Here is a 27,747-nt window from a genome sequence, read left to right on the forward strand (position 1 = left end):
AGGTTCCTTTTTTTGTTTGTGGAGGTGCAAGCAAGGGATAACTCTGAGAAACAAGAAGCCAGTGCCGTGCTGTTTCCTTCCTGGAGTCCAGCCACAAGGGGAAAAACAAACAAACAAAAAAAGAGCAGGGCTGTGCCATTACTTCGTACAACTAGAAACAGTTAAGTTGAACGCTGTGCTGCTGCCTGCATCGAGCAGACACTCGGCATGTCACCGGGGTCCCAAAGGCCACCACACTGCCTGTGCCATCGGGTTGGCACAGCACCCACACGCTGCAGCCGGGGCTTTGCGCCTTCAGCATCTCTCGAGGAAAGTGCCCCGCAGCCTGGCAGCGTGCAGTTTTGCTGCCAGATGCTTCTGCATCCTCTTCAGGAAAAATAAACGTCTTTTCTTAGTCTCACGGATGCGGTCTTTCTGTACATCAAACCTGAATACCACCAGTCCAGGCAAAGAAGGCACATCCCAGGGGGACCCGGAGCCACCGGCTTCGCCCTAGAGTGGCGGGGAGGCGAGCGGCGCGGTGCCTTCGTAGGCGAGCCCGTGTGCGCGGCAGAGCGGGGGCGAAGCCTCCCGGGTGCACAAGAGTTCGGTCTCCTCGCTGGAGTAGACGGTGGTGTCCATGTCATCCGAGTGGTACCCGGACTGGTACCCGCTTGTCTGGTTGGAGGCTTCGGACATGACGGACTCGTTACTCTTGCTGGGCACCAGTGTGCTGCGAAAAACAAGCGGAAACAGGACTGAGAGAGGTGTGGAGATTGTCTTCCGGAGGGCAGGTGGGAAATTCCTGCCGGCAGCTGCTTTCTACCACAGCAACAACCAAAGCAAAATGGTGCACTTAGCAAAACTGTCTTCAAGCCTTTTAAAACATGCATTTAATTATAAGGAGAGACCTTTTTATACACCCTAACTTCACTAATGCATGAAAAAGATATTTAATTTTATGATGATACAAGAAGTTAGATTGTGACTGCAGATGAAATGGAGAGAAAACTTTGAGAGGCTTCACATATTTCAGCTGTGGTGCAATTGTAACTGCAGTATACCTTTGTTTGCTCTGAAGTTGTCCTGGAAAAAATAATTCCTGAGAAGCTCTCAGAGAGCATACGTGAGGTTTCAGCTCCATGAATGCCACTGTGCTTCCTGTGAACTGCACAATGAAAACCCTGTACAATACTCTGAAAATACACCCAGGTACATCCTGAAAACTCGAGGGTCAGCTTTAGAAAAAAGAAAGAAAAAGAAAAAAAAAAAAAAAAAAAGAGCTGTTTGTCATTGCAGACAGGCTCTCACAAATACGCTCAATTGTGTGCACCGGCTCAGTTCCTTCGAGGGGTGGTTGATGCTTTTGCAGCTGATAAATACAAGTCCTTTCTGCGGTGCTGGCTGATGCTTCCAACAGCTGCATTACCTCTCCTCTCCTGGTACCAAATGCGGATGACCAGGCCTACAGTGCACAATTTTTCTTTGTGTTTTTAAAAATACCATAAGAAATGATTCTGCCTTCTAAAAAATTTTACAAACCAGTCTTCTGACGTACTGCAGGCAAAAGGTCACGTTCAATCCTATGTGCACCCTGAGACTTACCTAAACGGTATTTTCACTTGTTTATCGCTCTCTTCCAATGTCTTCAGCTCTTCAGACGCAAGAACCATCCCACTGTCTGTCTGGTTTTCCTGCAAAGGTGTTAGAAATGCATTAAATGGAAAGGGATTAAAAAAAAACCGCCATGAAAAAAGACATCAAGAGAAGGAAAAGACATACAAACAACAGACAAACAAACAACAGATAAACTCACTTCCTGAACAACTTTTACAGTGGTTACCAATGGGACATCTTCAAATGTTTTCACACTCACAGGGCGGCTTTTTCTTTTGCTACCTTGTCGGTACTGACTGAAAAGAAAACAAAACAAAAAAAGTTTTGTGTCCACTATCCACAACTTGGCTGCAAACAGCACAATGATATCAGAATCCTTTTATCTCTCTACAGAGAGGTTAATCCTTTTGTCAAAACATATTATGCAAACCTCAAAATATCCATTTATTGAAATGGATGAACAGCCTAGAAAGTGGCGTGTTTCTGACCTTCTGCTCCTGACAACCTTGATCTCTGAGCAAATTCTAAGAAATGGCTTTGAGAAAACAGCTCCTTTCCTCAGTTACACTGGAGGGCTTCACTTCCTGCAAGCTTCGCTTAGAAGTATAATAAACAGAGGAGCCTGGAGCACAGACATGTGTCTCTTCTTTTGGACTGCACTTCTGAGACCCCTGGCTGGACCTAGGTCAACAACAGCAGACTCAGCAGACTGCCGCCCTTAAACCGTGGGGATCAGGTCAGGGAGTGCTACATCTCTCTTGAAGGCTCTTCTCCAAAAGAAGCCCTCTGGTCAGGATGACATCCATAAAAAATATTGGACAAAAAAATAAAATTGACTTTCATGGAGGTACTGATACAGCAAAGAAAACAGCTACCCTCAGCTTTCTGTCTAAGTGGATATGGAATAAAATGGATGTTGTCCCAGTTAAACAGGACCAATTTATGTTCCTAACAGCTAACAAAGAAAAAGCCATGGAGTTAGAAGAGAAGCCTGCATCCACTTGAAGCACAAAGCTGGAGGCAATTAAGAGCGTTGTTCATCCCATTTCCCAGCTTTGAGCCTAGCTACGCTGAGTCCTGCCTATCTCCAACAGACATTTATTTAAACTGGTGGGGATTTTACAAGTTCCCTGGGTAGCCTGCTCAGGTGCTCAATAACACTTAGAATGTTTTTCAAATATTAAACCCACGTATTTGATTCAAATAAAATTTGTCCTATTGCTGAGGACACAGAGTAATTAATGAGCATCCTCTTTTGAGCAACTTTTCATATACTGAAAACTATGTTCCCTCTCCGTTTTCTCTTCCTAGGTTTAACAAAATCAGTTCTTTCAAGATCTCTGCACTGACCATGTCTTCTGCTCCTGTTACTCTGCAATGGTATCTAATCCACTTCCCACCCAACCCTGCCAGGACCAAAATGTCCATCTAATGGACAATCGAGTCCACTTACCCTCCTGGACAACCTGACCTTGAATGATGAGAAGTTCATTCCACAACTTGCCTTCTTAGTCTGAAAGCTCCCCGTGTGCTTGCATTTAATTGTCCACACAGGCACAGAACTGCATGGCCGGGACTACAGTTACCAGGGCGGCGAGGACTGGGAATCCCAGCCTCTTGATCTGGACAACCTCCCAGGTATGGGAGTCCTGCCTCTGCTCAGCCCAGACAAGAGTCAGCCTACGTGGGCTACAATGAATGAGATCCTCCTGGTTAAGCCAAGCTACTGTGCAAACAGGACCAGAAATAGTGGGCAGGCAGGGAGGGGCCACATGTGGAGCCTGACTCCAGCCTGGTGGCGGTGAGGGCTCAGCTGACGCCCTGACAGCATTTCCTGACACGTGTTTGCATTTTGTAATAAGCTGTCCCATAAAAAAAGGGCCAAAAATGCCCTACAGAAAATACATCTTCCCTGCTATCTGCCAAACCAATTATTCTCTCTCAAAAAAAGGAAACTTGGATGGTTTGACTTGATTTTTTCCTGACAAATTCATGCTGGCCATTTTTAGTTGCTTCATTTTCCTGTAGGCATTTACCATTATTTAGCTGACTGTTTATCCCAAGATCATTCCTAGGATTCAAGTTAACCTGATTTCAGGGTTACTCCTTTTCTGTTTTTCTCTAAAAACAGGCATTATCTTTAGACTTCCTTAAATCTTCTTTACCTCACCTGACTGTTCTTAATGACAATCTTACAAGGTTCAGAAATTGCGTATCTATTTCCTAAGCCAAATACTGCAGATGTTAGGAGGTCCTGCTGATTTTAATTTACCTCAGTAATCTAAATATTCTTTAATATTCTCTGTTTTCCCTGTGCTTGCTTCTCCTCCTCCAGCTTTGATTTAGAGATTGTATTTATCAGCCTCTCCTCATACTTAATACTTTTGTGAAGACTGAAGAAGACATTACTGAACAGATCAATCTTTTCCACTACTTGTATACCAAGATCCATGCCTACAAAATCGTTTTCAGCTACCAGAAGAGAAGAATAAAGCCCCAAAACATGTCTGAGGCTCCCCACTTTGCCTCTCCTAGCATGGTTGTCACAAGTGCTTTCTCACAAACCCTGTCACACTGTAAGACAAGAGAAAAGAGTTTCAAAGTCTCTTTAAAATGTTGATGGGGAGGTTTTAATTCTGTTCATAACAGGAAGTACAGACCGGGAAAAGCCATATAGGAAGTATTAGAAGTGGAAAATAGGTGTGATGTTTTCAGTGTTAAATCATGCTTTTGTGTCTTTTAAATATTTACATTTTGGACTGCCCCGCTACTAAAACACAGGGTTGAGAGTTCAGCTCTAGGACCATAAGTTCAACTGAAGTGCGAAATGCACTGTCTGCGCCTACCTAGGCTTTTCCAGGACCACATAAAAATGCGATCCTGCAGTACTCAAAATGACTGGGAACTTTGTTTGTCTTTGGTGGATATAACACAAGCAGTGAGGGAGAGGGCTCCACTTTGTGGAAACCACATGAAAACTGTCAGCAGAGTCCATCTCTGTTCTGATGGTTGGATCCATCTCCTATCCTTCTTCTTCTGAGATTGCAGCAAGGACCCCAGAGCTCCCAGCATCTAAGCGGCTGAATTTGATCTTAGGCAGCACTGGATGAGAAAATCTCTTTCTCCCTTACATCCTGTGCCCGAGGTCCTCGCAATGTCCAACAGAAGCCCTGCTTAATTGCATTACTACAAACTCCTTACCGGGGGTGCCACCTCTGCCACAATACCCAACAGCATCTACCACTATTGGTCCATCGTGGGTGCCCCAGCAGCCCACCAGAAGCAAGCAGTAGACAAAATCCAGTGATGACGCTATTTAGGTCGCTTTCCCCTTGGCTATCAATTCATGACCTATTTACCACCATTTCACCTTGGGAGGAAAAATGCCAGGGAGGTTATTAATGACAGATCTATTACCATTAATATTTTAGGGAGCTGCAATACAAGAGTGTGAACGCAACTGAATTGGATTGGTAAAACTTTGTATTTGTTCTGGTTCTTAAAAACTAAATAACAAATACTCACTTTTTTTTGAATGAGAATACCAAATAGGGTAGCAAAAAAAAAATCCCTAGCATTTGGGGAGGTAAGAAACTAGTTTTTGCCTGCAAAAACTCTACAGGTTCATTCTTATCCCTATGGAGGAGGTCAAATATGGACCAGGCAGCTGAAGTCTCTTCCTTTCATTTTCCCTGCCCCCAGCATGAACAAAACCTGCCCAGAGGCCCCAGTAGGATGTCCACCATATAAAATACCTAATTCCTGCTGTGTTGTCATAATGGAATTTAGGATCACAGACTTCCTCTTCCTCCCTACAGGAAGCAGGTGAAGTTGGGAGAGAGAGACCCGAATCCTCTTCCATATTCAGCGATACTGACAAAGGAAGGACAACGTAGTCTTTACCATCCTGTAGAATGCAGTGAAAAAATATAAAAATTAAATAAGGCTACAGAGATACAAAGACATAAACAGCTACACACACATATGTGGAGAATGCAGCAGTCCAACAGAGCTACCGTGGTTGTTTTATTAAACTATGAGCATTATACCACCCTCGCAGGAGCAGCTTCATTAAAAGAGGAAACTTAGTAAGAGCCACTGCCAAATAGTTTTCAATAAAAAAAAAGAGATTTATATATGGCATACTGTGACATAATGCGTACACTGAACTTTTTCTTGATGTCTTTGAAATAAAAAAATTAAATTCTAGTAATGTTTGGATTGCAATGACACAAAGAACATGACCCTGAGGGGAAAAAATAACCTTAAACTGAAAGTGAGATTGAGTTGGACCACAGCATCTGAATCATAAAACCTAAATTAAATATAAGAAGTAAAGGAAAAAAGAATGAAATGGAGATAGCAAAAAGGAAGTTTTCTATCAATACTTTGGCATCTAACTTGACGTGAATAACAACAACAACATTTTTAAAAAAATTTTCCATTTGTTTACATTTCTGCTCTAAAGTATGAAGAGAAAAAATGGATTATGCATCCTTTGGTACTGCATACCTATTTATAGTCCCATAAGAAATCATTTTGTAGATTCCCCCCTTGTCTCTAATTTTTTTGCATTTATCCCTTTTGGACTACAATATGACACATGTATAATCAGCTATTAGTTATCAGACAGTAAATCATGTTTGTCTGCTATAGTCACAGTACACTACAGTTTATGACAAGAGTCTAAATCATTAGTAATGCAACCAGATTAGGTTATGGGCAAATATACATATAGTATGTTCTGAACATACAAGGAAACACATTTTTTACAATGAGCACTGGCACAGATTGCCCAGAGAGGCTGTGGAGTCTCCATCCTTGGAGATATTAAAAAACCACCTGGACATGGTCCTGGGCAACTGGCCCTAGGTGCTTGAGCAGGGGGTTTGGACCAAGGACCTCCAGAGGTCCCTTCCAACCTCAGCCAGTCTATGATTCTGTGATACGTAAGATTCAAGCTGCTCTGTAGGAAAGTGAACAAATTATATCCTTTCTGAGTTTTGGTATGCACAGAAGACAAGATACTTTGGAAGGACAGGTAATTCTCATCACTACCAATAGGTCGGAAAGGGAGAACTAGTCTAATAGGAGAGCACGTGGCAAAATCCAGTCTCCTTCGTCCGAGTGCTCACATCTATTGCCCTGGCCTTGTTCACATTTGTGGTGCATGAAGAGGGAGCCACAAGATGGAGAACCCAGGAGGGAGGGAGGCCCGTGTACCCCACCTGGAAGCAATGGGCTCTCTTACCACAATGCCTGTATATCGGACAAGTCCTAATACGCTTATCCGTATGGAGCTGCTGACAGGCAGTGAAATGCCTGTATCCTTGTCTTCCAGAAGAGTAATTAAAAACACTGCGTCCCACATCCTCACATATGCCAAGATATCTATCTTTGGCACAGTAAGATCAATGGGAGTTACCTGCCGAAATGCCTCTGCAGTACGCACAGAAATTGGCAGCAGAGCAGGGAATTGAGCCTGTGCCAACAACTCCTCCGCAAGACAGCTAAGCAACCACAGCAGTCCTGTCACGGGAAGCCCTTGCTGGCAGGGCAAGGTGGCTTTTGGTTACCACAACAGACCTCTGCGATCTTTCCCCCACCAGGTCATTCTTCTCTGCCAGTTGCCCCAGCTGCCGGTCAGTAACAGGAGCGGTGGAAGAAGCCCAGGCTACCCGACAGCTCCAGCAGACCGTACCCGGCCGTGGGATTTCGTGGTGGCTGGTGGGACAGGCAGGGTTCAGCTGGTGGTTTTAGCAACCAGAGAGTACATTTCATGTACCTGACGGACGTTGGCTTGCAGTAAATTCCCCAGGTGCTCCACCAGTTCTGAAAAAGTTGGTCTCTGCTTAGGGTCTCCGTGCCAGCAATCCAGCATTGTTTGGTACCTAGAAGGACAAAGCCCATTAAAATATCAGCATAAAGAAAACAGCACCTATTGCTTGCTCAAGCACCTGCTGTTATTGTGAGGTACGTGTGGGCAGCTGGAAGAACAGCTTCTCACATTTCTGGTGTTGTATAGTCTGGTGCTCTCATTCTTGTTCCTTCTTTCAGTCTTCTGCAAAATTCCTCATCAATTTTCACTCCAGGGTATGGCGACGCACCTAAAATGAGAGCAATGGTAATTTTAATGCATTAGACTCTTAAATTCTGGGATTAATTTTCAAACAAATAATTTGCTATGGCCTAAGTTAATAAGGTAATTCAGTATATTTGGATGTGCAAATAATTTATATTTATGATGGCAACAGCAACTGATTGAGTAAATGAGGCACATAATCACATACTGAAATTGTATGAAGAGGCATTTCAAGTCCATGTTCCCACATTTGCATTTTTAAGGAAATTTGAGTATTTATTTTGAGCGAGAAAATAAACAGGAAATTTTCAAGAAGTAAAAAAAAAATGCTAAAGAGGATCCAAGAACACTTTGACTGTTTTCTTCAGACTCTGTTGTTTAAAATTTAAGATGGCTCCATAAAATTAAAGTGACTCACCTAATGAAAATATTTCCCACAGCAGAACTCCAAAGGACCATACATCGCTTTGAATGGTATACACTCTATCAAAAATGGTTTCTGGTGCCATCCATTTTAGGGGTAGTCTGGCCTGAAAGCATTTCCGTAAACAAGAAGGTATCACAGTTTAACAAAACACTGAGTTCCCACAAACCCATTTAAGGGAAAAAAAAAAGGAGTCCTGACTTCATATTAATTCTCTCGCAAACAGAGAATCTGAAACTTACATCTCCTTTCCTGACGTAATCTGGGTCTTTGTAGATGTCTCGAGCCAAGCCAAAATCACAGATTTTGACCACATTATTGTCTGACAAGAGGATATTACGAGCAGCCAGGTCCCTGTGGATGCACTGCAAAGAGAAGTAAACAACTTCATACGCTGCCTGTTGTCACAGCTCCATCCACGGGGCTGATCTCTTTCACATATGTGCTCTCCTACCCTCAAAGGCCAGATAATTCTTAAAACCTTTTAAGAAAAAGAAACCTCAGCATCAACAGTTACTGATTTTAAGTGTTTTTTTGATGGTCACAACTGATTTGGCTCAGGGAGGCTTGTGTTCCCAAGTCCAAACATACATCTGTTTATCCACTATGCAGAGAGGGCCTTTGAAGTTAGCTAATTAATTACCCTAAGAAGCTGACACAAAACAGGTTCAGATTTGATTACCTTTAGATTTACTTAGGTTCACTCAAATCTGTGTACTCCACTCTCTCTCTGAAAAACATATCACACTAAAACGCCGATTTGATTCCAACACAAATTAATCTTGACTACAGACAGGAAAGTCCATGCCTTTACCTATGCAGAACGACGGCGTAGCCAACAACGCAAAGACTTCAAAACTCAAGCCTCGATAGCTTGAAGTAAAAAAGCCAGGCTCTGAAAGTGGCTGCAGATTTGCTTCTAGTATGGCCTAGAAATACAGATCCTGGAAAGATATCCTTTTACATACACACACCAACCAGGATGTATAAAATGTAGGCAAATATATGTTTTTAGAAAAGACTGAAGTCTGCTTTTGAATGCCTAGCCTGCACTCTAGAGCACTGTTATATTCCCTGCTTTTATTTCATTTTCCCATTTCTAAGTCCTTTTTGTTTCTATACAACTGCAGGCAATTCCTCGCTCTTGCTGGAATTGAATCCTTTGAAGCATGTACTATATGTATTTAGGATAAAACCACAGAAAAGCACTTCTAGAAGGCCAAAATGCAGGTGAGATGCTATTGACTGCCAGGGTGTCTTTGGCAAGAGACTCTCCAAGGAGTCATCCATGAAGTTTTGTAGGTGAGCATCGTCTCTCTTCACACTGCCCTTCCAATCCCACCGCACAAGTTACAGGCAACCTCCTCAGAGAAAACTCCTTTACTCTAGTTTAGCTCCGGTTACTAGGGATTTGTCCCTAATTCCTTTAATCGTCCTCATAAGTCAGCTCCCCTCCTTCAACTACTTAATCATTCTTCTATGAATCGGTGACCCGTAAACCTTATACAGATCACTAACATTTGTGTCAATAAATGCATGGGCTGTTTCACTCTGTAGTATTAATGATTCGGGTATGTCTAAGGGCAAAAAGAAAATGTTGCAGATGACTGCTAGTCCAAAGATGAACATGCTGTTTCCTTCTATAGACCTACAGCACTATTTCCTACAGTCAAATAAATAACACGCCAGTCTTCCTGAGAAGTGCCTTACTTTGCGTGAAGCCAAGAACTCCATTCCCCTCGCCACCTGGAAGCTATAACAGATGAGGTCCTCCATGGTCAAAGGGTTCTTGCAAAGGTCTTCAGGACCAGCTGCAAAGAATCAGACAACAGTCAAACATGCCCTTTGTCACAGATTTCACCCATAACTGCTTCTTAGGTAAAAGTCCATCTTAACCTTATGCCACATTGAACTGGAAGAGCAAACCAAGCCCTTTTTTGGCTACATAATTATCTCTAACAACCCATTTTACACCAAACTAGTCCTGTGTAAAATAAACTTTGAGATGATGGGTTATACCCCAGGCCTCCTTGCTTATTTCCAGAGTTCCCACCAGTGGAAAGGTTTGCGAAACAATCCCAAAAGAAAAACAACCAAAACTCAGCTCACAAGTTCCTAGGACAGGAAAGGTTTGCTGTGGTTTCAGCAGATGAATTTGGAAACCGATGAGAGGGAGGCCCCACCTAGTCCTTACGGAGGAAGAATATGCCATGGGGAGAAAGACTTGAATTTGGCAAAAGGCCCTGCTAATTTAGGGTAGAAGAAGCCTAACCTCATCCTCTAGTGACCTGAAGGAATAATGTACTCAAGTATCCAAGAAAGATACCTAGGCATTTAGTTCCTGCTGAAATAAACAACTCAATGGCTTTGCTCAGCTCTTGATTTTAAGAAGAAATCTACCAAGAACTACAACACTGGTGGCTAAAACCCTCATCTCAAGGCCTGCTCTAGGTCTACATACTGCTTATAACATCCCAGATCAGAGGGTCAGTGGTTACACCAGAAAGGTCTGAAAAGGACCAAAATGGTGTGGAAATGCATACAGTGCATGCCTGACGTTACCTATTAGGATCGCATTGAAACCACAAGATCATCCTCTGTGTTAACATACTGATGTTTTTCTTTGCATTACATGACTTTTAGCAGAAGTACAGGCAGTTAAGCTATGGCCTCCCTCCTGACCAGTCTGATCTCGCTGCTTGCTGAAATCAGCGGTCTCTGAAACATGTTGGCAGCACTGAGCACTTTGCGGTGTCTCTGCAAAGGAGAACATGGCAAATGCATCAGTGAAACCGCTGCAGAAGGTACATATATCCAGGGGAGGCTTTGAATGAGCGGATAATTCAGGTTTCCTGTTCCTGACAGACCACCTGCGCAGAGGGAAGGCAAATCAACCTCTCTGCTAATAAGCAGTGAAGCAGATGGCATTTCACGATATTTAACTTCTTGGTAAACATTGAGGAAATCCAGTTAGCATCCTGGCGCATCCCTCTCTGCACTGCCTTCGGAGTTTGTGCTCTGCGATTTTCCCTGAAGAGACTGGAAGGTTAAATAGACGGATCTCCAAAAGGCAGTGGACTAAAAACACACCCTTTTCAGACAGGACATTACCTGGGATTGGGCTGAGGGGTTTGGGATGCTGAACTAGATGATCCATAGCTTGGGAACTTTGGTTATCCAGGAAATACCCTGCACACAGTTTTGAGGGAGCTTTGGAAATCACGTGGTCCCCAATGTGCCTCATCAGCCCCCACCAATGACAGCTGTTAGAACACCAGGAGAAGACATATCCTACCATCCTCCTCTTCCACATCACTGAGGGACCGCTCCTCCACAAAGCCAGAGCTTGCTGAGCTCTGGCTGCTCGTGATGCTGTCCAACCGTTGCTTCAGGTCCGCAGAGACATCACCAACATAGTTCTCCTTCCCCTGCCGAAACCTGGCACTTTTGGTCTAGAAATGTGAGGGGAGAGTGGAAGAAATCAGAAGCAGAAAGTGTGCCAGAAGTTTCCTCGGGAGAGGCAATGACGCTCCCCACAGTCTGTGCCACGGGCACCACTGAAAGCAGGGAGGGCAGCCCAGCACTGGCATGACCGGCTGATCGGCTCCAAGACAGCTCTGGTTGGGGCACCAGGCTGGCGCGGTGACAGCGCCGGCAAAGCCCAACGCATGGCTCACCGGCTTGAGCACCCTCTGCCACTCCACAGCATGGCTTTAGCCTGCTCCCGCCTCCTCCCAGCCGCCCCCCATCAACATATCCACTTGCTTGGGAATAAATGCACGCCGACCAGCTGGCTTTCTCAGCTCCCTGGTGCCCACCACTTGTGAAGGATGCGTGGATGCTGCCGAACCCCCTCTCATACTCTTGAGCCTCTCCGTACTGCTACAGCTTTACCTCCTGCTGCTGCAAAGACCCTTCCGCTAAACCTCTACCTTGGCCAAAACCCTAGCAGCACTCAAAATCTGATTTATTTCCTTCTTCCCCTAAGCCACCAAATGCCTCTAGGGAGGATGCCAGCCCCGCAGGCTTGGTCCGCCATGTTTCCATTTTCTTCTGCTTCAGTTTGGTGACTTTTCTGCCCTGGCAGGGCTGTTTTTTTCCGTTGCCAATTCCCATCCCCACTGCTTGTGTAAGCAAGGGTCAGCACCCTTGTGAAACCCTGCCTCTTCCTTCAAGGCCTCTCCGATATTTGTTTATCCTTTTTACCTCACAAGAGGATGCAGCGAGTTGCCTTTGCCAATATAAAATAGTAAACAATGACTCCAAGGATGAAGAAAAATAACCCCCTGGAGAACAGACAAGCAGTTTGAAGAAGCTCTTATCTAAACACAGCAGCTGCAGGAAGACTGAAGTTCAGGTCTACCAGCATGGCAGAGCACAGCCCAGGGGCCTCCCTCCTGGCTGGGGGTAAAAGGGGTAGGGTCCCGAGCACGATGCTCAGTGCTGAGCACCCTCAGCCGTGCTCTTCATCCAGCAATCTGACCCTCAGAGGGGATGGACGCTTCCAACCTTCTCCAGAAATCAGACCCTCACACAGAGGTGAACAGAAACGAGTTTGAAAATGCTCATCTCCATCCCCACTCTCCTTTCAAATCGGGGTGCAAAGAGGGGCTGTTGTGATGGGAACTCGCCTTTGCAAAGGACTGGGGAGGTGAAAAGCTGAACGTGAACTCATGAGATACATCACTTATACAAAATGATTAACGGCAAAAAAAAATGTATAGCCTGGTTCAGCAATGAGCCAAGCGGATAGCAGAAAGGATAATCATGTGACAGAAGATAGCTATGGATATCTAATGGATATATATACTAAGCAGGGAGTGTAGTTATTTAAGGTGGTCTGGAGTTGAACTAAGAAAGGAAAAAATTCAGGCTGATAATCAGAAAAAACTTCCTGACAGATATGGCCAAGTGTAGAATAATCTGCCAAGGGAAATAGTGGAAGCCCAGTTCCTTTGCACATTTTAAGCTAACAATAACAAAAGAGCTACATTGCAGGGGCCAGGGGAAAGACTAGATGACCTCTGATGTCTTTGCCATCTCTCATTCCCATGAGAAGTACTAGATATTCAGCGTCCCCAAGGATTGCCACTACAGTCGGCACTAGAAACAGAAACACTGTGCGTGGAAAAAACCCACCAAATCACATATTATGCTGTTAACCTTGACTCCTTACCTTGTACGGGACAAATTCACTCCTCTTGCTCCGTAGGTAAGCTGACAGATTTCCAAACTTGCAATATTCCACGATCACCATGAGTGGGCCTGTATAACACAAAAAGCAATTCCTTAGAAAGACCACTTATATCCCACCTTATCTCACAGCATAGTTTGTGGCTAGATACATTTCAAACATACATTTCAAAAAGCATTCTGCTACGCAGAGGTTTTTAAAAATACCAGTAATAAAAAAAATTAAAGCAGGGAAATGATTCCTTTTCTGCTGTATAAGGAAGGAAAAGAGAGCACATACTTTTGAAAATCACAGGCTTAATTTCATATGTGAAAATGTATAGTGCTCTGCTTAAAGTGCCAATAACTGCCTACACTAATTGACATTGTAAGGATGCAACACACGTATTTGAATGAACTTCAGTGCAATTAACCACTCATCTGCAATGAAGTACACACATGATTATCTACGCATTTTTGTGTAGGCAGTTTAGGTCCTAAAAACTTAAAACGGGAATCTCGGTTTCAGACATAGATGCCTTAATATACAGTCCAAATGTGGTCTTTCATGCTCAAATTGCTTCATATAGGGATATACTGCAATGATAAATTTCCATCCTAGGTTCCAGATACTGGCCATGTCTATTTTATTATGGAATAAACAAGGAAAGAAATATTTATGGATTATGTTTCCCTCAACTACTGCACTTCTGTCATGGAACTTTACAAATTAAATTCTGATCCCACAGTAAGCCAACAAGTCAGCTTCCCTGAAAAATTATTACTGAGTTACTTTACACTGAATTTCTTCCAAATTAGTGTGCAGTGCTGGATTTGTTAAATGAAACATCTGTCCCCGATTATAAAGTAAAATAGGTTCATCCACCCAGAGCTGGACTCCAAATTGCAATCTCCCCTCCTTACACACACACACAGAGGCACCCACAGCCCATCCAAAGCAAGGGAGGGAAGCCACAGCTTGCAATTGCACTGTAGCCAGTGACAAGAATACGATCAACTTGTTAAATCCGGTACCAGACTCAGACCCAAAGTCTGTTACACTATAAAGTGGATCTGAGGTACACAAAAGCAGTGATAGAACAACTAAGGGATGGAGCTGGATGTAGGGATGGAGCTGGCTTCTGAGCCCTTATTCCACCCCCTGGACCTGCTCACTCTTATCAGAATTTCTTTTTAAAAAAAGAAGACAATTTCTTCCAGATCTTAATTTTGAAACTCAATTTTCTATGCAGCAGAAATGGCAGAAATATGGTTTTCATTAGCACCTTTCCACCCACTGAGAAGTTACTCACCTCCTGGCTTTGTGCAAGCTCCAAGTAAATTGACAACGTTGAGATGGTGGCCGATATGAATGAGGATCTTCAGCTCCGACATAAGTGCTCTGTGCTCACTATGGGTTGCACCCTCTGCAGAGGTAAAACAGCACAGATCAGGAGCATCACAGACAGAAAGGTTTCCCCCTCCTCTACGCTCTCTTCTGTTACTTTGAGAAGTCTTGTTGGTTGGTAGCCTGGATCAGCTGTGCTGCAGGACACTGATGAAAGCTAGGCACATGCCTGACAGGGTTGGTTTTGCTCTGCTTTTAAACATTTTCCCAAATTTGCCAAGGGCAGTACATCAGAACAGGGACACAAACAATCCAGATTAGCAAACACCTTTTTTTCCTAAAGACCTTTTGAGCAGTTTGTACTCTGCCATTTGACCCTTCCAGCCAAGAAGAGCTAGAAACATCGTCCCATAGCGTTTGCTGGGGTCCACGCTAAGGGTCCAACGGGTCCACGGACTGGGGGGGATAGGGCCAGGGCCAAACATGCCTGACCCTGCAGCCTCACCAAAAGCCTGGAGACATGGCTGGTGTCCTCATCCCGCAGGGACAGAAGGGGAAGAGGAAAGGGCTGAAGCAGTGGGGAGAGAGGGGCAGAGGAGGCAGCTCTCTGCAGGCTGCATGAGCACTAGGAAGCTGGAGGGACAGGGTTTTCTAATTTTTATTGTCATTACTGCACACTTATCTCATTGCAACGAGTGTGCAATAGGTCTTGCCTGTGCTTGCGACTGCTCACATGGTACTGTTAGAAATCCCCCAGCTTTCCCACCCTTCCTGCAGTACACCACAGGGTGGGATACAGCCCCTGGCTACTGGGAGCCCCATTTTGCTGCCCCAGCTACGTCCTCCTCAGGAACAGTGTGTCTGGGAACTGCAGCTCTCAACTTTCCTGTGGCGAATACAAGGCACTATAATATGATTTAAAGTGAGGAGAAAGCTATTCAAAACTATTACTCATTTTGGAGCGTGCCTAAGCCATTGTCTGAGACTTGCAGAAAGCTCCCTACCAGGCTGCATGAGGCAAAAATGGACACATGCAAATTGCTTGCAGGAGCAATTTTATATTCTGAACCTGAGTAGATCTATAAAGCTATGGCTAAGAAACCACAGTTGCATTGCTGCAATTATCCATGAGGTAAAGGCATGTACTTTCCCTAATCATTGCTTCATTGCATCAACTGTTAAGCTAAACTTGTATACACCATTGGTACAAACATTTTGATTTTTTTCTATCTACTGGTTATAGTATTGGCAATTACCCCTATATTGTGTATTCAAAGTGAAGTTTTAGTCATCATTTTTACCTTTAAGCATTTTGACCGCCACTGTTTTGCAGGTAGCAGTTTTGTCGATCCCAAACGCGTCTGCTTCTATGACCTGGCCAAAAGCTCCACGCCCAAGAGGTTTACCTTGAAGTGAGAAGATGAACGTACTCTGATTTATTTGCCTGGCACAGTGGGCAAAAGGTGCAGAATAAACAGCAACTCTAAACTGAATTTATGTATCAGAAATTAACAGAGGGCTGATAATGGGGAAAGGATGAGTTATATCCTATGGGACCACAGAGCCCATCCGGGGGTCCTGCATCAGGGCAGCCCCATGGCAAGCCAGGACCTGAAACACCCCCCAGCACAGTGCTGGCTGCAGTATGACTAAATGGCTCGTGCAATGAAGACACACCTAGCTTTAGCCGGTCTCTGGGAAACTCCCACTTGCTGGCATCATATGGGAGCCGTTCGCAGTGCTCGTCTATAGGGACTTCATCAGGATCCATGATGATTGACAAGTAGCCAGTCTTCATGTCCCCTCCGTTGGCCTGGAAAATGGTATTAGTTGTAGTTGCACAGATTTTTTGCTGGTGATGTGCAGGCAAAGTGCCATTTTCTCACTTTTAAGTGTTCCACTATTTCCCAAAAATGTCAGGCTACCATTTCCCTACGCCATGTCATCGTGAGTGTGATCATCGTTAATTACTTGCACTTTTTTTTTTTTTTTTAAATAAACAAAACCAGCTGAAACATTTTTTCTCCTGTGAGGGTCTGTTCAATTAAAAACAAATTTCTGTGCCCCTGGTTCCAGGCAAGAATGTTACGGCATGGAGAGAAAAAATGTGTCTGTTGATTTAAGAACAATGGAAAGAAACAACACAAAAGGCCTCAAGTCAGCTCTCATTTGTCATGCAAGACCAGTGCTGATAGGACAGTATGAGAATTTTTTCATTACCCGCTTAACGGTTCGGAGGATGATTACAAGAAGCAACCAGAAGAACATGGCAATCACTGCAGTGCCAACGAGGATAATGAGCTCCAGATTTGTTTTCTCTTCAGTGCCTGGGAAGAAATAAATGAATATCTGAGTGATAGTTGGAAGCGTATTGGTTTTGTTCATTCATTAAAGTAGAGAATGGAGGTCCTTGTTCTGAAGGTTCGTTTTAAAAGTGCAACATGGAGCAAGGAAATGAAAGCAAAACAAAACAAAAAGCTTGGCGTTTTATGTTGGAATATTACACTTAGTTTTGTGATGTTTTACACACCACCCAATTTCGTAGCACCAGCTTTGTTCCAAGGACAGTATCTGGACCTTTGGCAAATATAAAAAAGTAAAATCTCACATTTTTAAAAGAAATCATTGTTTTAGAATACTCAGAATGAATAACTCTTTCATCAGAAACTGAAAAAAACCCATCATATAGTAAATAAAGTGCTGTGAGAATGACCCAGAGAACAATCTCTCTCTTGTCTCTTTACATGCTTCAGCTGGGGCATGAAAAAGCGTGGTTCTACAAGAACACGTGAAAATAAGGTCTTATTTACAACATCCCTTTTCCAGTAAAACAGTCTCCAGCAGATACCACTTGAACATCTATTAATACGCAGGAGCAGCTCTCTTCTTCAGCTCCCGTTCGCCACATCATGCTCCTGTATTTCATCCCTTGCACCATACAGATTTTCCTACACAGCAGCACACTCCGTTGCATGATGCCAATGAGCTGCACTATAAATTTCTTAGAGTGAAACAGTATGTCCTACACAGATTTCCAACTTTTACAGACATGCCCCAGCCATATTTACCACATCAGCTGAAATCCACATTGATGTCAGCTGCAGATCATTTCCACCCCATGTAAACATATTGCTCAACACCTTAATATCCTAATGGGACCTACAAGAATAACAGGATACTGCATTAATTACAGATTGGACAATCACCCTGACTTATAAGACAGAGGTTTGTGAACGATTCCGTGACTAAATTTTGCAAATGTACTAATATCAAGGGCAAGGAGCTTTTAGTTCGAGGCTTCTCATTGCAACTCTTGGTGGAAAGTCCATCATGGTTCCAGCTACTCAGACTGCAGATTAACCTCTTGTTAGGATTTATTGTTTATTATTGCGAATTGCATTTCAGCGTGCCACAAGAGGACTGGAACAAGTGAGAGATGGGTCTCACATACGCTACTTGCAGAGCTTGGTGGATTGAGGCTGGAGTTCCCTAATCCAAAACTGCTACCTGTTCCTACCACTGAAATGGGATGGCAATCACAACAGAGTGATCACTCTTGCACAAAGTCATCACTCTGTTTTCCTTAGATGCTGTGACAGCAATGACGTAGCTTAAAAAGTTACAACTGTTAAAAAACAGTGTGACAATTACATTGCCAAGACAACAGAGATGCCCCAGGATATCTGGAGGTTTAGGTAGGCTCTGTTGTATAGGTTTGCATGTAATACAGACTGGCAGAGTTTTTCTTTGCAACCACAAGATAGATTCAACTTTTGTTGAAAAGCACTAAACAACGCTGTGGAGAAGAACGTGTCAGCTTCAACAGCTGGGATTATGATGGCTATGACAGCACCCAACTTGCGCTTGATAGGAATGGTCAGGACTTTTCACAAATCTCGTGGTGTATTTTCAGATCTCCGATCAGGACAGCCAGTAGATTTTCCTTTTAGTGATTATAAAGATTTCATGCACAATCGGGAAAGAAGCTAACACTAACCTTCCACTGAAAAAAAAGCCACTGCTTTTCTGCATCCAAGGACATTACAGGCAAGGCAGGTGTATAGCCCTCCATCTTCTTTCCTCACTCGACGTATGGTTAGCGTTTTGTTTCCATCTTTCAAAACAATACCTGGGAAAAATCATGATTCTTAGTTCTGCTATTTTTATGCCGCTTTGTGTTAAAAATTCAAAATGAAACTTTTCATGGTCAAAATCAGCAGTGAGTCCCATGAAAGAAAGCCCTTAAGTGATAGAAAATTATAGCAAAGGAGCAATCCTCACCTGAATCTTCAACAAGGGTTTCGTTATTTTTAAACCACATGATGTTTGGAGGAGGAATGCCATTTGCTGTGCATGACACTTCTATGGTTTCACCAATGTTTGTTGTTTGATTTTCCAGACTTCCTATGAGTGTGGGTGCCATGGGCTCTGTTGGTTTGAAAATATGGCAAAATTACTGACTATTAAAGAAAACAGCCATTTTTGCAGTAATAGTACTTGATGACACTCTACATGCTTGGCCCAGTAACAGTCTCAAATCCTTTTATAACACCAACAGCCACAGTGCTCATGTTAACATCATAGTTAAACTTCCACATGACATGAAAAAATTATAATAGCCAAGGAAATTTTAACAGTATTGACACAGCCTGCTTTAGATGGTTGAATTTGTAACTGCTCAGGCTGCTGAGGGAAGAGGGAATAGGTTAGAAATTGCTTCTCTCACATTTCTATTTCCAGGGTCATTACGAGAAGTCTGATACTGCTGGTCCATCAAACGTCCATTCAGGACAGCCCATGAACATACATAGATATTTTCCTGAATCCGCCTAATCAGCCCAGATATCTAGGTCCCAAAGCAAAGTCATCACTATTTGTGTGAAAAGTTGATTGATTATCAGCTTACATTGCTTGCACCTGAATACTAGCATCACTTCGTGACAGTTTTAAATTATAGACGCTACTTCAAACTCAAGAGTCAGTGACACAAAGCAGTAGCATTAATGTGATGAATACACACATGCATAAACAGATAGAGGGAAAAACGTGTTTTGAAAAGTAAAATTGAGAAGTTATTGAGCTAAACACATGCCATTATTTGTGCAAAAGCCAAACTCATCTCCTTGTACAGCACAGTGTACAGACCTGCATGTTACAACAAATGGTCTAAATCTATCTAACAAACTGAGTGCACCATTAAGCCAACACATGCAAGGCCTGAAGATACCAAAACCTAACACTACTGCAATAATTTTCATACACAACCACCCATTTTGGTTCACAGTAAGAGATCTGTACCTTGAACAGTGAGGTGCTTCACCAGGCAGTGCTGTGTTTTAGCCTTTTTGTCCTGAGCAATGCAAACATAGTCTCCTCCATCCTGGAGGGAGATGTTACGGAGGATGAGCTCTAAGGTGACATTTTCACCATTGGTATTTAAAACTGTTGCATTCAGCTTCTGGAGAGCATTAAGGTTCTTGCAAACGGGCATGGGCAGCCCTCCAAAGGGAGTCTGCGAAGCGTGAGCACTGAGTTTGTACCATGATAGCTTCTCAAAGGTGAATTTGTCCGCTGTGCACTGCAAGGATATGTTATCCTTCTCTGTGAGCTGATTCCGAGGCTGGAGATTAATTTCAAGACCCCCTGAAAGTTAAACAAATAAAAGCAGTTCCTATTAGGTTGCACATTTTGTTGCCAACAGTAACTTGAAAAAGCCATTTTACAAGTACAGCCTTATCCTCATCTTGGCCAGTTGTAAATAAGGAAACAAAACACTGAAAAATCAATCAATCATTTGTGTAAAGAGTACAATCTCATTTAAAATGATACATTTAAAATGGATCAAAGAAAGGCCTGTGTAATGAATATAGTTCCTCTTACTGTAGAAACTTCCGGCAACCTAAGATGATTCTTAGCATTATCTTATAGTTCACTTTTAGATTTGGATTAAAATATTATTTCAGCATGTGAATATGGGGACTGATTTTCAAGAAGACGGAAGCTCTTTGCCACTGTTTTTGAAAATTTTAGTCTCAGCTTTTACAGTACGTCTTTACTTATTTTGTGGCACTACCATATTTTCTCTGTAGCTCTTTTAAGTGATTGCAAAAGACCAATAGCAAGCACTCTCAGGACAAGAGTGCCCATTTTGCATCATTTTCACAGGACTGCCACTCCACTGATGCCAGCAGAACTAACCACTTGGCTGAAGTTAGGTGGTGACTTTAAAGGCTGCATTAGGAAAACCTTAGAAAACCTAAACTCCTAAAGAATGAAAGGATTTTATAAGGGACAGGAATCAGACAACAACGTTGAAGCAGCTATCATTAGCAAAACAGACGAAATAACATTACTTTAACACGGCTGTTGTCCACAGGGTATACTTACTGGTCACATGAAAGGAGATAACTCTCTCACTTGACCCAGCTCTGTTCGTAGCCATACATCTATACAAAGCAGATACATTCGCTGCTTGAATCACGAGGGTGCTTACAGTCTGCAAAAGAACAATCGAGCAATTTCATATCACATCAGTGCTAAACTACGTACGTGAGCCCAACCACCTCAACAGCTCAGCAAAGTGCTCTGCAGATATCTGCAAAACCAAAAATCCCTCCATAGCACAAATCCATGGCACGGCAGGAGCACAGTCCCCTCCTGATGTTACATTTTTTTCCTTAAGTCTGTAACAATCAGGCAAAAGAAAACAAGAAAAAGCAGCCTGCCAGAAGGCAGACTTCAGTATGTGTTAATAAATGCTGCACTCACAACTTTTTCTGCTCTTCAGTCTCTCCAGCTTCTCCCTATCACAGTTAATTGGCAAGATTAACTCACCTAACTTCAGACCACTAAAAGGTAACCACTGAAATCTAAGTTATGGTCCTCAATGTCTAAAGTCAGTGTCTAAAGGACTTGAAAGTGTCTACCTCTGCCTATTGGCTTCAGTAGAAGCTTGCATGACTAGCTGTGAGTAGAGCCCCCAGTTTAACGTTAGGTGAAAAGAGTCTCATCTCTAGTGATATATTTCTAGATATGTGGACTGCTGAACAGGGCTAATCATCCCAACAGAAAAGAAAATCTGCTCACCTTTGTTTTCCCGGCAATACTAACGACTCGGTGCTTTATTTCAACCTGATTCCCACCCTTTCTCTCCGAGATCACTTTCCATTTCCTGCATGCATACGGATTGGCTCCTGAGCGAACTTTCCTGAGATATAAGCAGAGACATATGCATTAGATAAGATGAATATTCGCCCTTCAAGAGAGTGGTTTTGTCTTCTCTTTATAACACGCAGATATTTATCTATAAATCAGATGCATCGCTGGCCACAGCCTGCATCTGGGAGGGAAGGGTACGTTTCTGGAAACATTTCTATTAAATTGCACCCTATAACCTTCTGAGACCTTTGTGCTCTGTAAAATAAGAAACCCCCAAGCTGAAAGGTGAATTTCCTAATTAATCTGCCTGTGTCAGCTCAATCAGGATGCTTGGAGGGAAGCAGCTATTCTGGGAACAAACCTCCATTCATAAATGGATGATTCAAGTTAATTTAGTTCAAAGGAAGACAGAGAGACATAGAAATCACTGAACTCCCTACAAGAATTTCTTGAGGACAGTAGCCATTGTGTAGGAAGCAACCAGGCACCAAAGGAAGAAACTAGTGGAAATCATTTTAAAAACAACAACAGGAAAGAAGAATGCTTTTTTTTTCCTGGCCTTTTTTTTTTTTTTTTAAAGGAAATCTGGGCTCATGGCAGGCCCAGATAAGGGAAGCTGCGTGAACCTCAGTCAGGCACTCTCTCTATCATTCCCCAACATCAATCAGTGTACTTCCTCCGAGATACACTTTCACACAGATAAAGAGCACCGTCACACTCGGCACTTGAGCGCAAGAAAAAAAAAACACCACCAAGATCCGTAATTAGCATAAACAGCAAGTTTCCTATGTTTGGGATGGAGCTTTGGGCCTGCATCCCATGGGGAGACCTGAGGGAAGGGCACGCAGATAGCTGCATTTGAAACCCCGCGCAAGCCAAGATGCCCTTCGAGAAGGCATGACGGCAACAGGCAGGCGCTGCTGGCTCCTCGCTGTGGGTGGCCCTTGCCTCTGCAACTCACCACCAACGATGACAACCTCAGCAGAGCCTGCCTGCAACGATCTGCCTGTTAAGTACAACAATCTTTTCTTCATTGGCCATTGGGTTTGCACTCGGTAATGAGCCTGGAGAAGGGATGCACACAAAAAAACCCCTCCAACCCAAACAACCCTCAAGAGCTCCATACGCCGCAGGAGATGGCAAGGGCTTAGTACTCACTGGGGGCTGAAAGTGCACTCCTCCTCCAGCTGCCAGTGCCAGAGGATGGTGGCGGGCGGTGGGACGGCGTAGACAGTGCAGGTGAGCGCCTGCGTCGAGCCGTACTTATAGGAGTCGACGGGGGCCAGCAGCGCGTTCTCGCCGATCTGGGGGGGGACTGGAGGAGAGAGCAGCCGGTTACACCGCCCGCTAACGGCCCCCCAACGGCACCGCCTACACGCGTTAGACTCACGGAGAGAAACTCACATCGTGCCCTACGCCCGAGCGCGATGCAGAGCATCTCCAAGGAACAAGGACGTGTTGGGAAGAGGTGAACCTGCCCAACACCTTGAGGATCAGGCCCTCAAGACACAATGCTTACTATCTCCTAGAAAATCTCCCTTCATTACTCCCTGGTTTAAAATGCAGCCCTCGAACTCCCACCACCATCCCCAACCTTTAAATGCATATTATTCCCCAGCCCTGATCCCACCGCATGTAGCCTTGCTGCCCTTTCCAAGACCTGTGGTCTTCAAAGCATGGGGGCTAGGCTGTTTCCTGGGAAGCAGAGAGGAGGAGGAGGAGGAGGAGGGAGGAGGAGAGTTGCACAAGGCAGGACAGAAGAGGAGGGACAGCCGGCGTGAGGCAGGAAGGATGGGCGAGGCGGGACAGGGCCAGGATGGAGCAGGGTGGGGGAGGACTCTGGCAGCACAGCCAGCAAGGAAGGCAGGAAAAGAGCAGGATGCAGAGGCAAAGAAATAATATACAGAAAACAAAAAACACATACGAAGTATCATCACAACAACAACACCAGGAGCCTGCAGCTTCTCAACCAGCACATCCTGAAGCCAGGAGAGATGGGCCACCTCTGCCCTCCCAGGGCTCAGGTTCAAGTGCTCTCCTCCTGGCCACCACCCCCACTTAAATCTTCATAGCTCTGGGATGAATTTAATCCTAAGAATGGTACTACACCACATCCACACGGGAAAGAAAGGTACCCCTGTACGCCACTCACCATTGACAAGCAGGGTAAACGTGTGTCTCTTCTGCATCTTGTTAGTAGGGTTTGTAAGGACAACAGTGTAATTCCCAGCATCCTTTTCAGTTGCTTCTGTGATCACTAATGTGTAGCCAAGTTTAACTGTATGATTTGCATTGATGGCTTTTCCATTTTTATACCTGAAGAAAACATAGAGCGCTTTGAATACTTTAGAGATTTACCTTGACAAAGAATAGCTCAGTTTTTCAAACATATTGTGTCCCGATTCTTACCATTTTGCCTCTGGTGGAGGATATCCTTTAAACTTGACGGGAATTTTGACTGTATCACCTAACCTTGTCTCGACCACATTCTCCATTCTCTCCAGGTGAATAAAAGGACTTTCTGCAAAAAATTAAATGAAATTGTCTTTCCATGTGGACAAAAGCGTTAGCACGTAACAGCAGATGACAAATAGAGGCCAGCGACAGGACGCCACTGGTAAAGCACAGTTGGCTCCAAACTGGAGAGAGCTGGTGGGCTCTGGACCCACCATGACTACCAAGTCCTTTCCCTTGCACAGAGGAGCAGACCAGTTCCCCCACCGGGGAGCTCTGGAAATCAGAGACAAGACTCAGCTGGCAGGACAGATAAATAAATAAATAAATAAATAAATAAATATCATAAAACTGGCTTGATTTACTCATTCCAGGAAATAATAGAATTCAAAACTACAATGTGATAAAGTTAGATACTTTCAGCCTCTTCTGAAGTAGGTATTTGAACCATTGCAGTCACAGAATACTTTGAAATTATTTACATTGCTTGTTATAAGCTATAAACTTGCATTCAGACTAAGACAGTGATTAGCCTTTTGGCTAAGATTTAGGATGGTATCAACTTGATATCTGGTACACTCACTATAGCACATGATCTGGCTTTGGCTTCTGAAGAGAAATAGAAAGAACCCAGGAGAAAACTGAGTCTATCTTGAATCACTGTGCCACATAATAAGTTTGAATGTTAGAAAAAAAGAAAAAGAGCCATTAATATTCAGGCCCCTGAAATCAGAAGTCAGGAAAACCAGTCTCCTTGAAAATATAAACCCCTTTGTCTGACTCGGTGATTAAAAATGGGCCGTGCTCATGCTAGCAGTTTGTTTCTAGAAGCAAGCCAGTGGAGCCACTAGGGCTGTGCCCAAGAGGGGCTTGAGAAAAGGCTGTAGGATGTGATCTCGTACTTATCTATGCACTTAGCCAAAGTTGTTTCCTTTGCATCATTTCCGTACGACCAAAACTCCATTTGATTCACCTATTCATAATGTAAAAGCTGAAAGTTTTATTTTCTTAGCTTCATTCATGCCCACCCAGACTCTCGTCCCACAGAGCCACCAGAATCTAGCAGAAGTTCACCTGGAGTGAGAACAGGCAACCCTTACACAAAGTCATCTACAAGAATCCAGCTTTACGGGACCTCAAGGAGGTCAACACAGAAGAGGACCAGAGGCTTACCTCAGTTTATTTTACTGCCCATTTTCCTACGGGATTCTACAGCTTTCAGTAACATACAGGATCCTTTAAAATCTTATAATTAGCTAAGGTTGTGGTATAAAAATAATCCTATAGTGGGTGCAAGAGAAATACTGTAGCTGCAGTTTGGTTTATTTCTGTCGTTTGATTCATCACCGAGATGCCTTCTGCATCCCAGTAATCAATTCCAAATCTGAAGCAACCAACAAAACTGAAGGGGAAGATGCCATACCATGGATAATGAAGTAACTGCTGTTTTTCATGTTCATACGGCCACTGGATGCTGCACAAGTATATCGACCTTTGTCACTTAAGGACACGCTGTCGATAGTAAGAGTGCTTACAAACTTCTTTATTTCTCCTGCAGTGGTTTTTAAATCCCTTATGGTTGCACGTTTTTCCTGTAACAGATAAAAGACAGAAGTGTTTGGGAATTTTATTGTTATTCCTCTTGTCACACTTTGCACACCTGTATATACTAGCAATTTATTTGTATATTATCATCTACTTTGTCAATGTTATAAAGCTGGGAGTGACATTATAACTAAATAAAATTTCATTGGGATGTTGGCACCTTTAAGTTATTACAGATTTACCTTGACAGAAGGGTAGTCCCATTTAAAGTCAATTCCTACATTCAGCTCTGTTCTTACGGTGCAATTGAGAACAAGTTTTTCTCCCACTGCCAGCTCTACTTGGTAGTGTGGGTTCATCGTCAGGTCATAAATTCGGTATCCTAGAGGAAGAAAAAGGCACACACAAAACATGGGGGTAAGAAGAGGTTTCTTTACAGCACTCAGCACCAAATTTCCCAGCCAAATTCACCGAAACTCCCACCGAAACCTGAGCTACAATGCGTCCCCTCGATGCCCCAGTGCAGCATGATGACGGGTGTACAAAGGAGCCTGGAGGGAGAGGATGTGCCTGCTCTGAGCATTTCCCATCTGAGAGCCGCGTCAGACACGGCACAGCAGGACGCATGCACTTGATCAGAGCCCCCCCGGCGGTGGGAGCAGGCAGGAGACAGTGACCCACACAGTTCCTCTGCCTTAGACACCTTCTTCTTACCCTTGGGAGACCTGAAGCTGAAGGAGATACATCTCCACCCCCAGCAATAAGTGGGAACTTTGTTAAGAATGACGGTCTGGCATTGGTAAAACTATCCAAAGTCTAGTTTGTAGACTTAAAATATTTAAAATGTTCCAAACTAGAATATTCTGAATGCAGAAAATCTGCAGAAATTCTGAATTTGTTCCAAATCAGAGTGAAGACTGATGCATTTGGTGGAGAAGCAAGAGCCTGCTGCACAGAGTAAAGGATGGAGGACTGCTATGTCTTCCTGCCAAGCAAGGCGAGACTGCCTTGGTGCCAACCAGCCACCTGAAGTGGCCGTTGTGTCCTCAGAGTCAAAAGAGAAAGAGCTGCAGTTTCAGCTAAGGCTTGAGGCTCCACAGAATCATCATGTTACTCCCGGGTTTTGATGAACAACTGACAAAATATACCAGGACAGCATAAACTCCTGTCAGAGTCAGGACATAGGTCTGAAGGAGAGAAGACAACATAGCTCCTAGTGTGACCTTCAGATCCCCCATTCCCTTGGTACCCCCTCAGAGCAATTCCCTCCCATCTGCTGCTGATGGATGCCTGCCTCTAATTCCCTTCAACTATGACTTGGATCCTGGATAAGTGAATAAAGTACAGAGTAGAGTGATTTTAGGAAAAAGGCTTGCATTGTCAGGAAAAAAAAAAAATCCCTGGCATCTATGTAACACTAAAAATAGAAGCACTTATCCCAATGATCAACCAGAAAGAACACAATACATTGCATTTAAAAGAAAAGTAATATATATCACAACATCCATTTTGCATTAGCTGCATTGTCAGTATTGAATAACCTAGAGTCCAACCAAATGTAATTGGTTCAGTATGTTGCAGCGAGCAAAATAACATTGGCTATAGAGAAAAAAAAAAACTTTGGCTTACCTACAACTGCGACTATGTATATCACAGACTGATAGCTTTCATCATCTATTTTAGCTTCACAGAAGACCATGCCCGCATAGTTGATTAAATGACTGGGTATAGTGAAGCCTTTTTTATTATTCCATGAAATTGATTTACCATCAGGAACAAATATCTTTTCTGGATATTTCTGTTTGAAATATTGATAAAATACATAGTCAGATTTCAAAAATCAAACAGCCCTGAATTTTCAAGTCCAACATTTTCCATAACCGCAGGGGTCCCAGTTTTAACATCCTAGCTCAGGCAATCTCCCTTTCATAGGCCATCACTCTGCACTTTGAGAGCGCAGGACCATGG

The 27,747-nt window shown here is 43.5% G+C and overlaps 1 protein-coding gene across 1 annotated transcript; it reads right to left on the reverse strand.

Annotated features, from left to right (window-relative positions):
• Positions 1-301: 301 nt before the first annotated feature.
• KDR (kinase insert domain receptor) lies at positions 302-27,516 on the reverse strand. Its single transcript, XM_075500076.1, has 26 exons — positions 27,409-27,516; positions 26,022-26,161; positions 25,658-25,826; positions 24,190-24,301; positions 23,933-24,096; positions 22,939-23,095; positions 21,709-21,829; positions 21,010-21,118; positions 19,921-20,265; positions 18,904-19,050; positions 18,620-18,751; positions 16,843-16,949; positions 16,300-16,435; positions 15,924-16,028; positions 14,588-14,701; positions 13,279-13,367; positions 11,398-11,554; positions 9,813-9,913; positions 8,345-8,467; positions 8,097-8,208; positions 7,604-7,703; positions 7,382-7,487; positions 5,352-5,503; positions 1,796-1,892; positions 1,585-1,673; positions 302-712 (listed from the first exon to the last, which is right to left on the reverse strand). Exons 1-26 carry the CDS (start codon positions 27,476-27,478, stop codon positions 493-495), a joined length of 3,474 nt encoding a protein of 1,157 aa, XP_075356191.1. The 5' UTR covers positions 27,479-27,516; the 3' UTR covers positions 302-492.
• Between the last annotated feature and the right edge of the window lie 231 nt (positions 27,517-27,747).

This window comes from Mycteria americana, chromosome 4 (genome assembly GCF_035582795.1).
Source record: "Mycteria americana isolate JAX WOST 10 ecotype Jacksonville Zoo and Gardens chromosome 4, USCA_MyAme_1.0, whole genome shotgun sequence".
Lineage (NCBI taxonomy): Eukaryota > Metazoa > Chordata > Aves > Ciconiiformes > Ciconiidae > Mycteria > Mycteria americana.

Coding starts and splice junctions, on each gene's coding strand:
- KDR (XM_075500076.1), bottom strand. CDS start 27,478: ATGGTCTTCTGTGAAGCTAAAATAGATGATGAAAGCTATCAGTCTGTG. Junction 24,097..24,189: donor CCTCCACCAGAGGCAAAATG/GTAAGAATCGGG, acceptor TGTTTTCTTCAG/GTATAAAAATGGAAAAGCCA. Junction 20,266..21,009: donor TATCTCCTTTCATGTGACCA/GTAAGTATACCC, acceptor TTTAACTTTCAG/GGGGTCTTGAAATTAATCTC.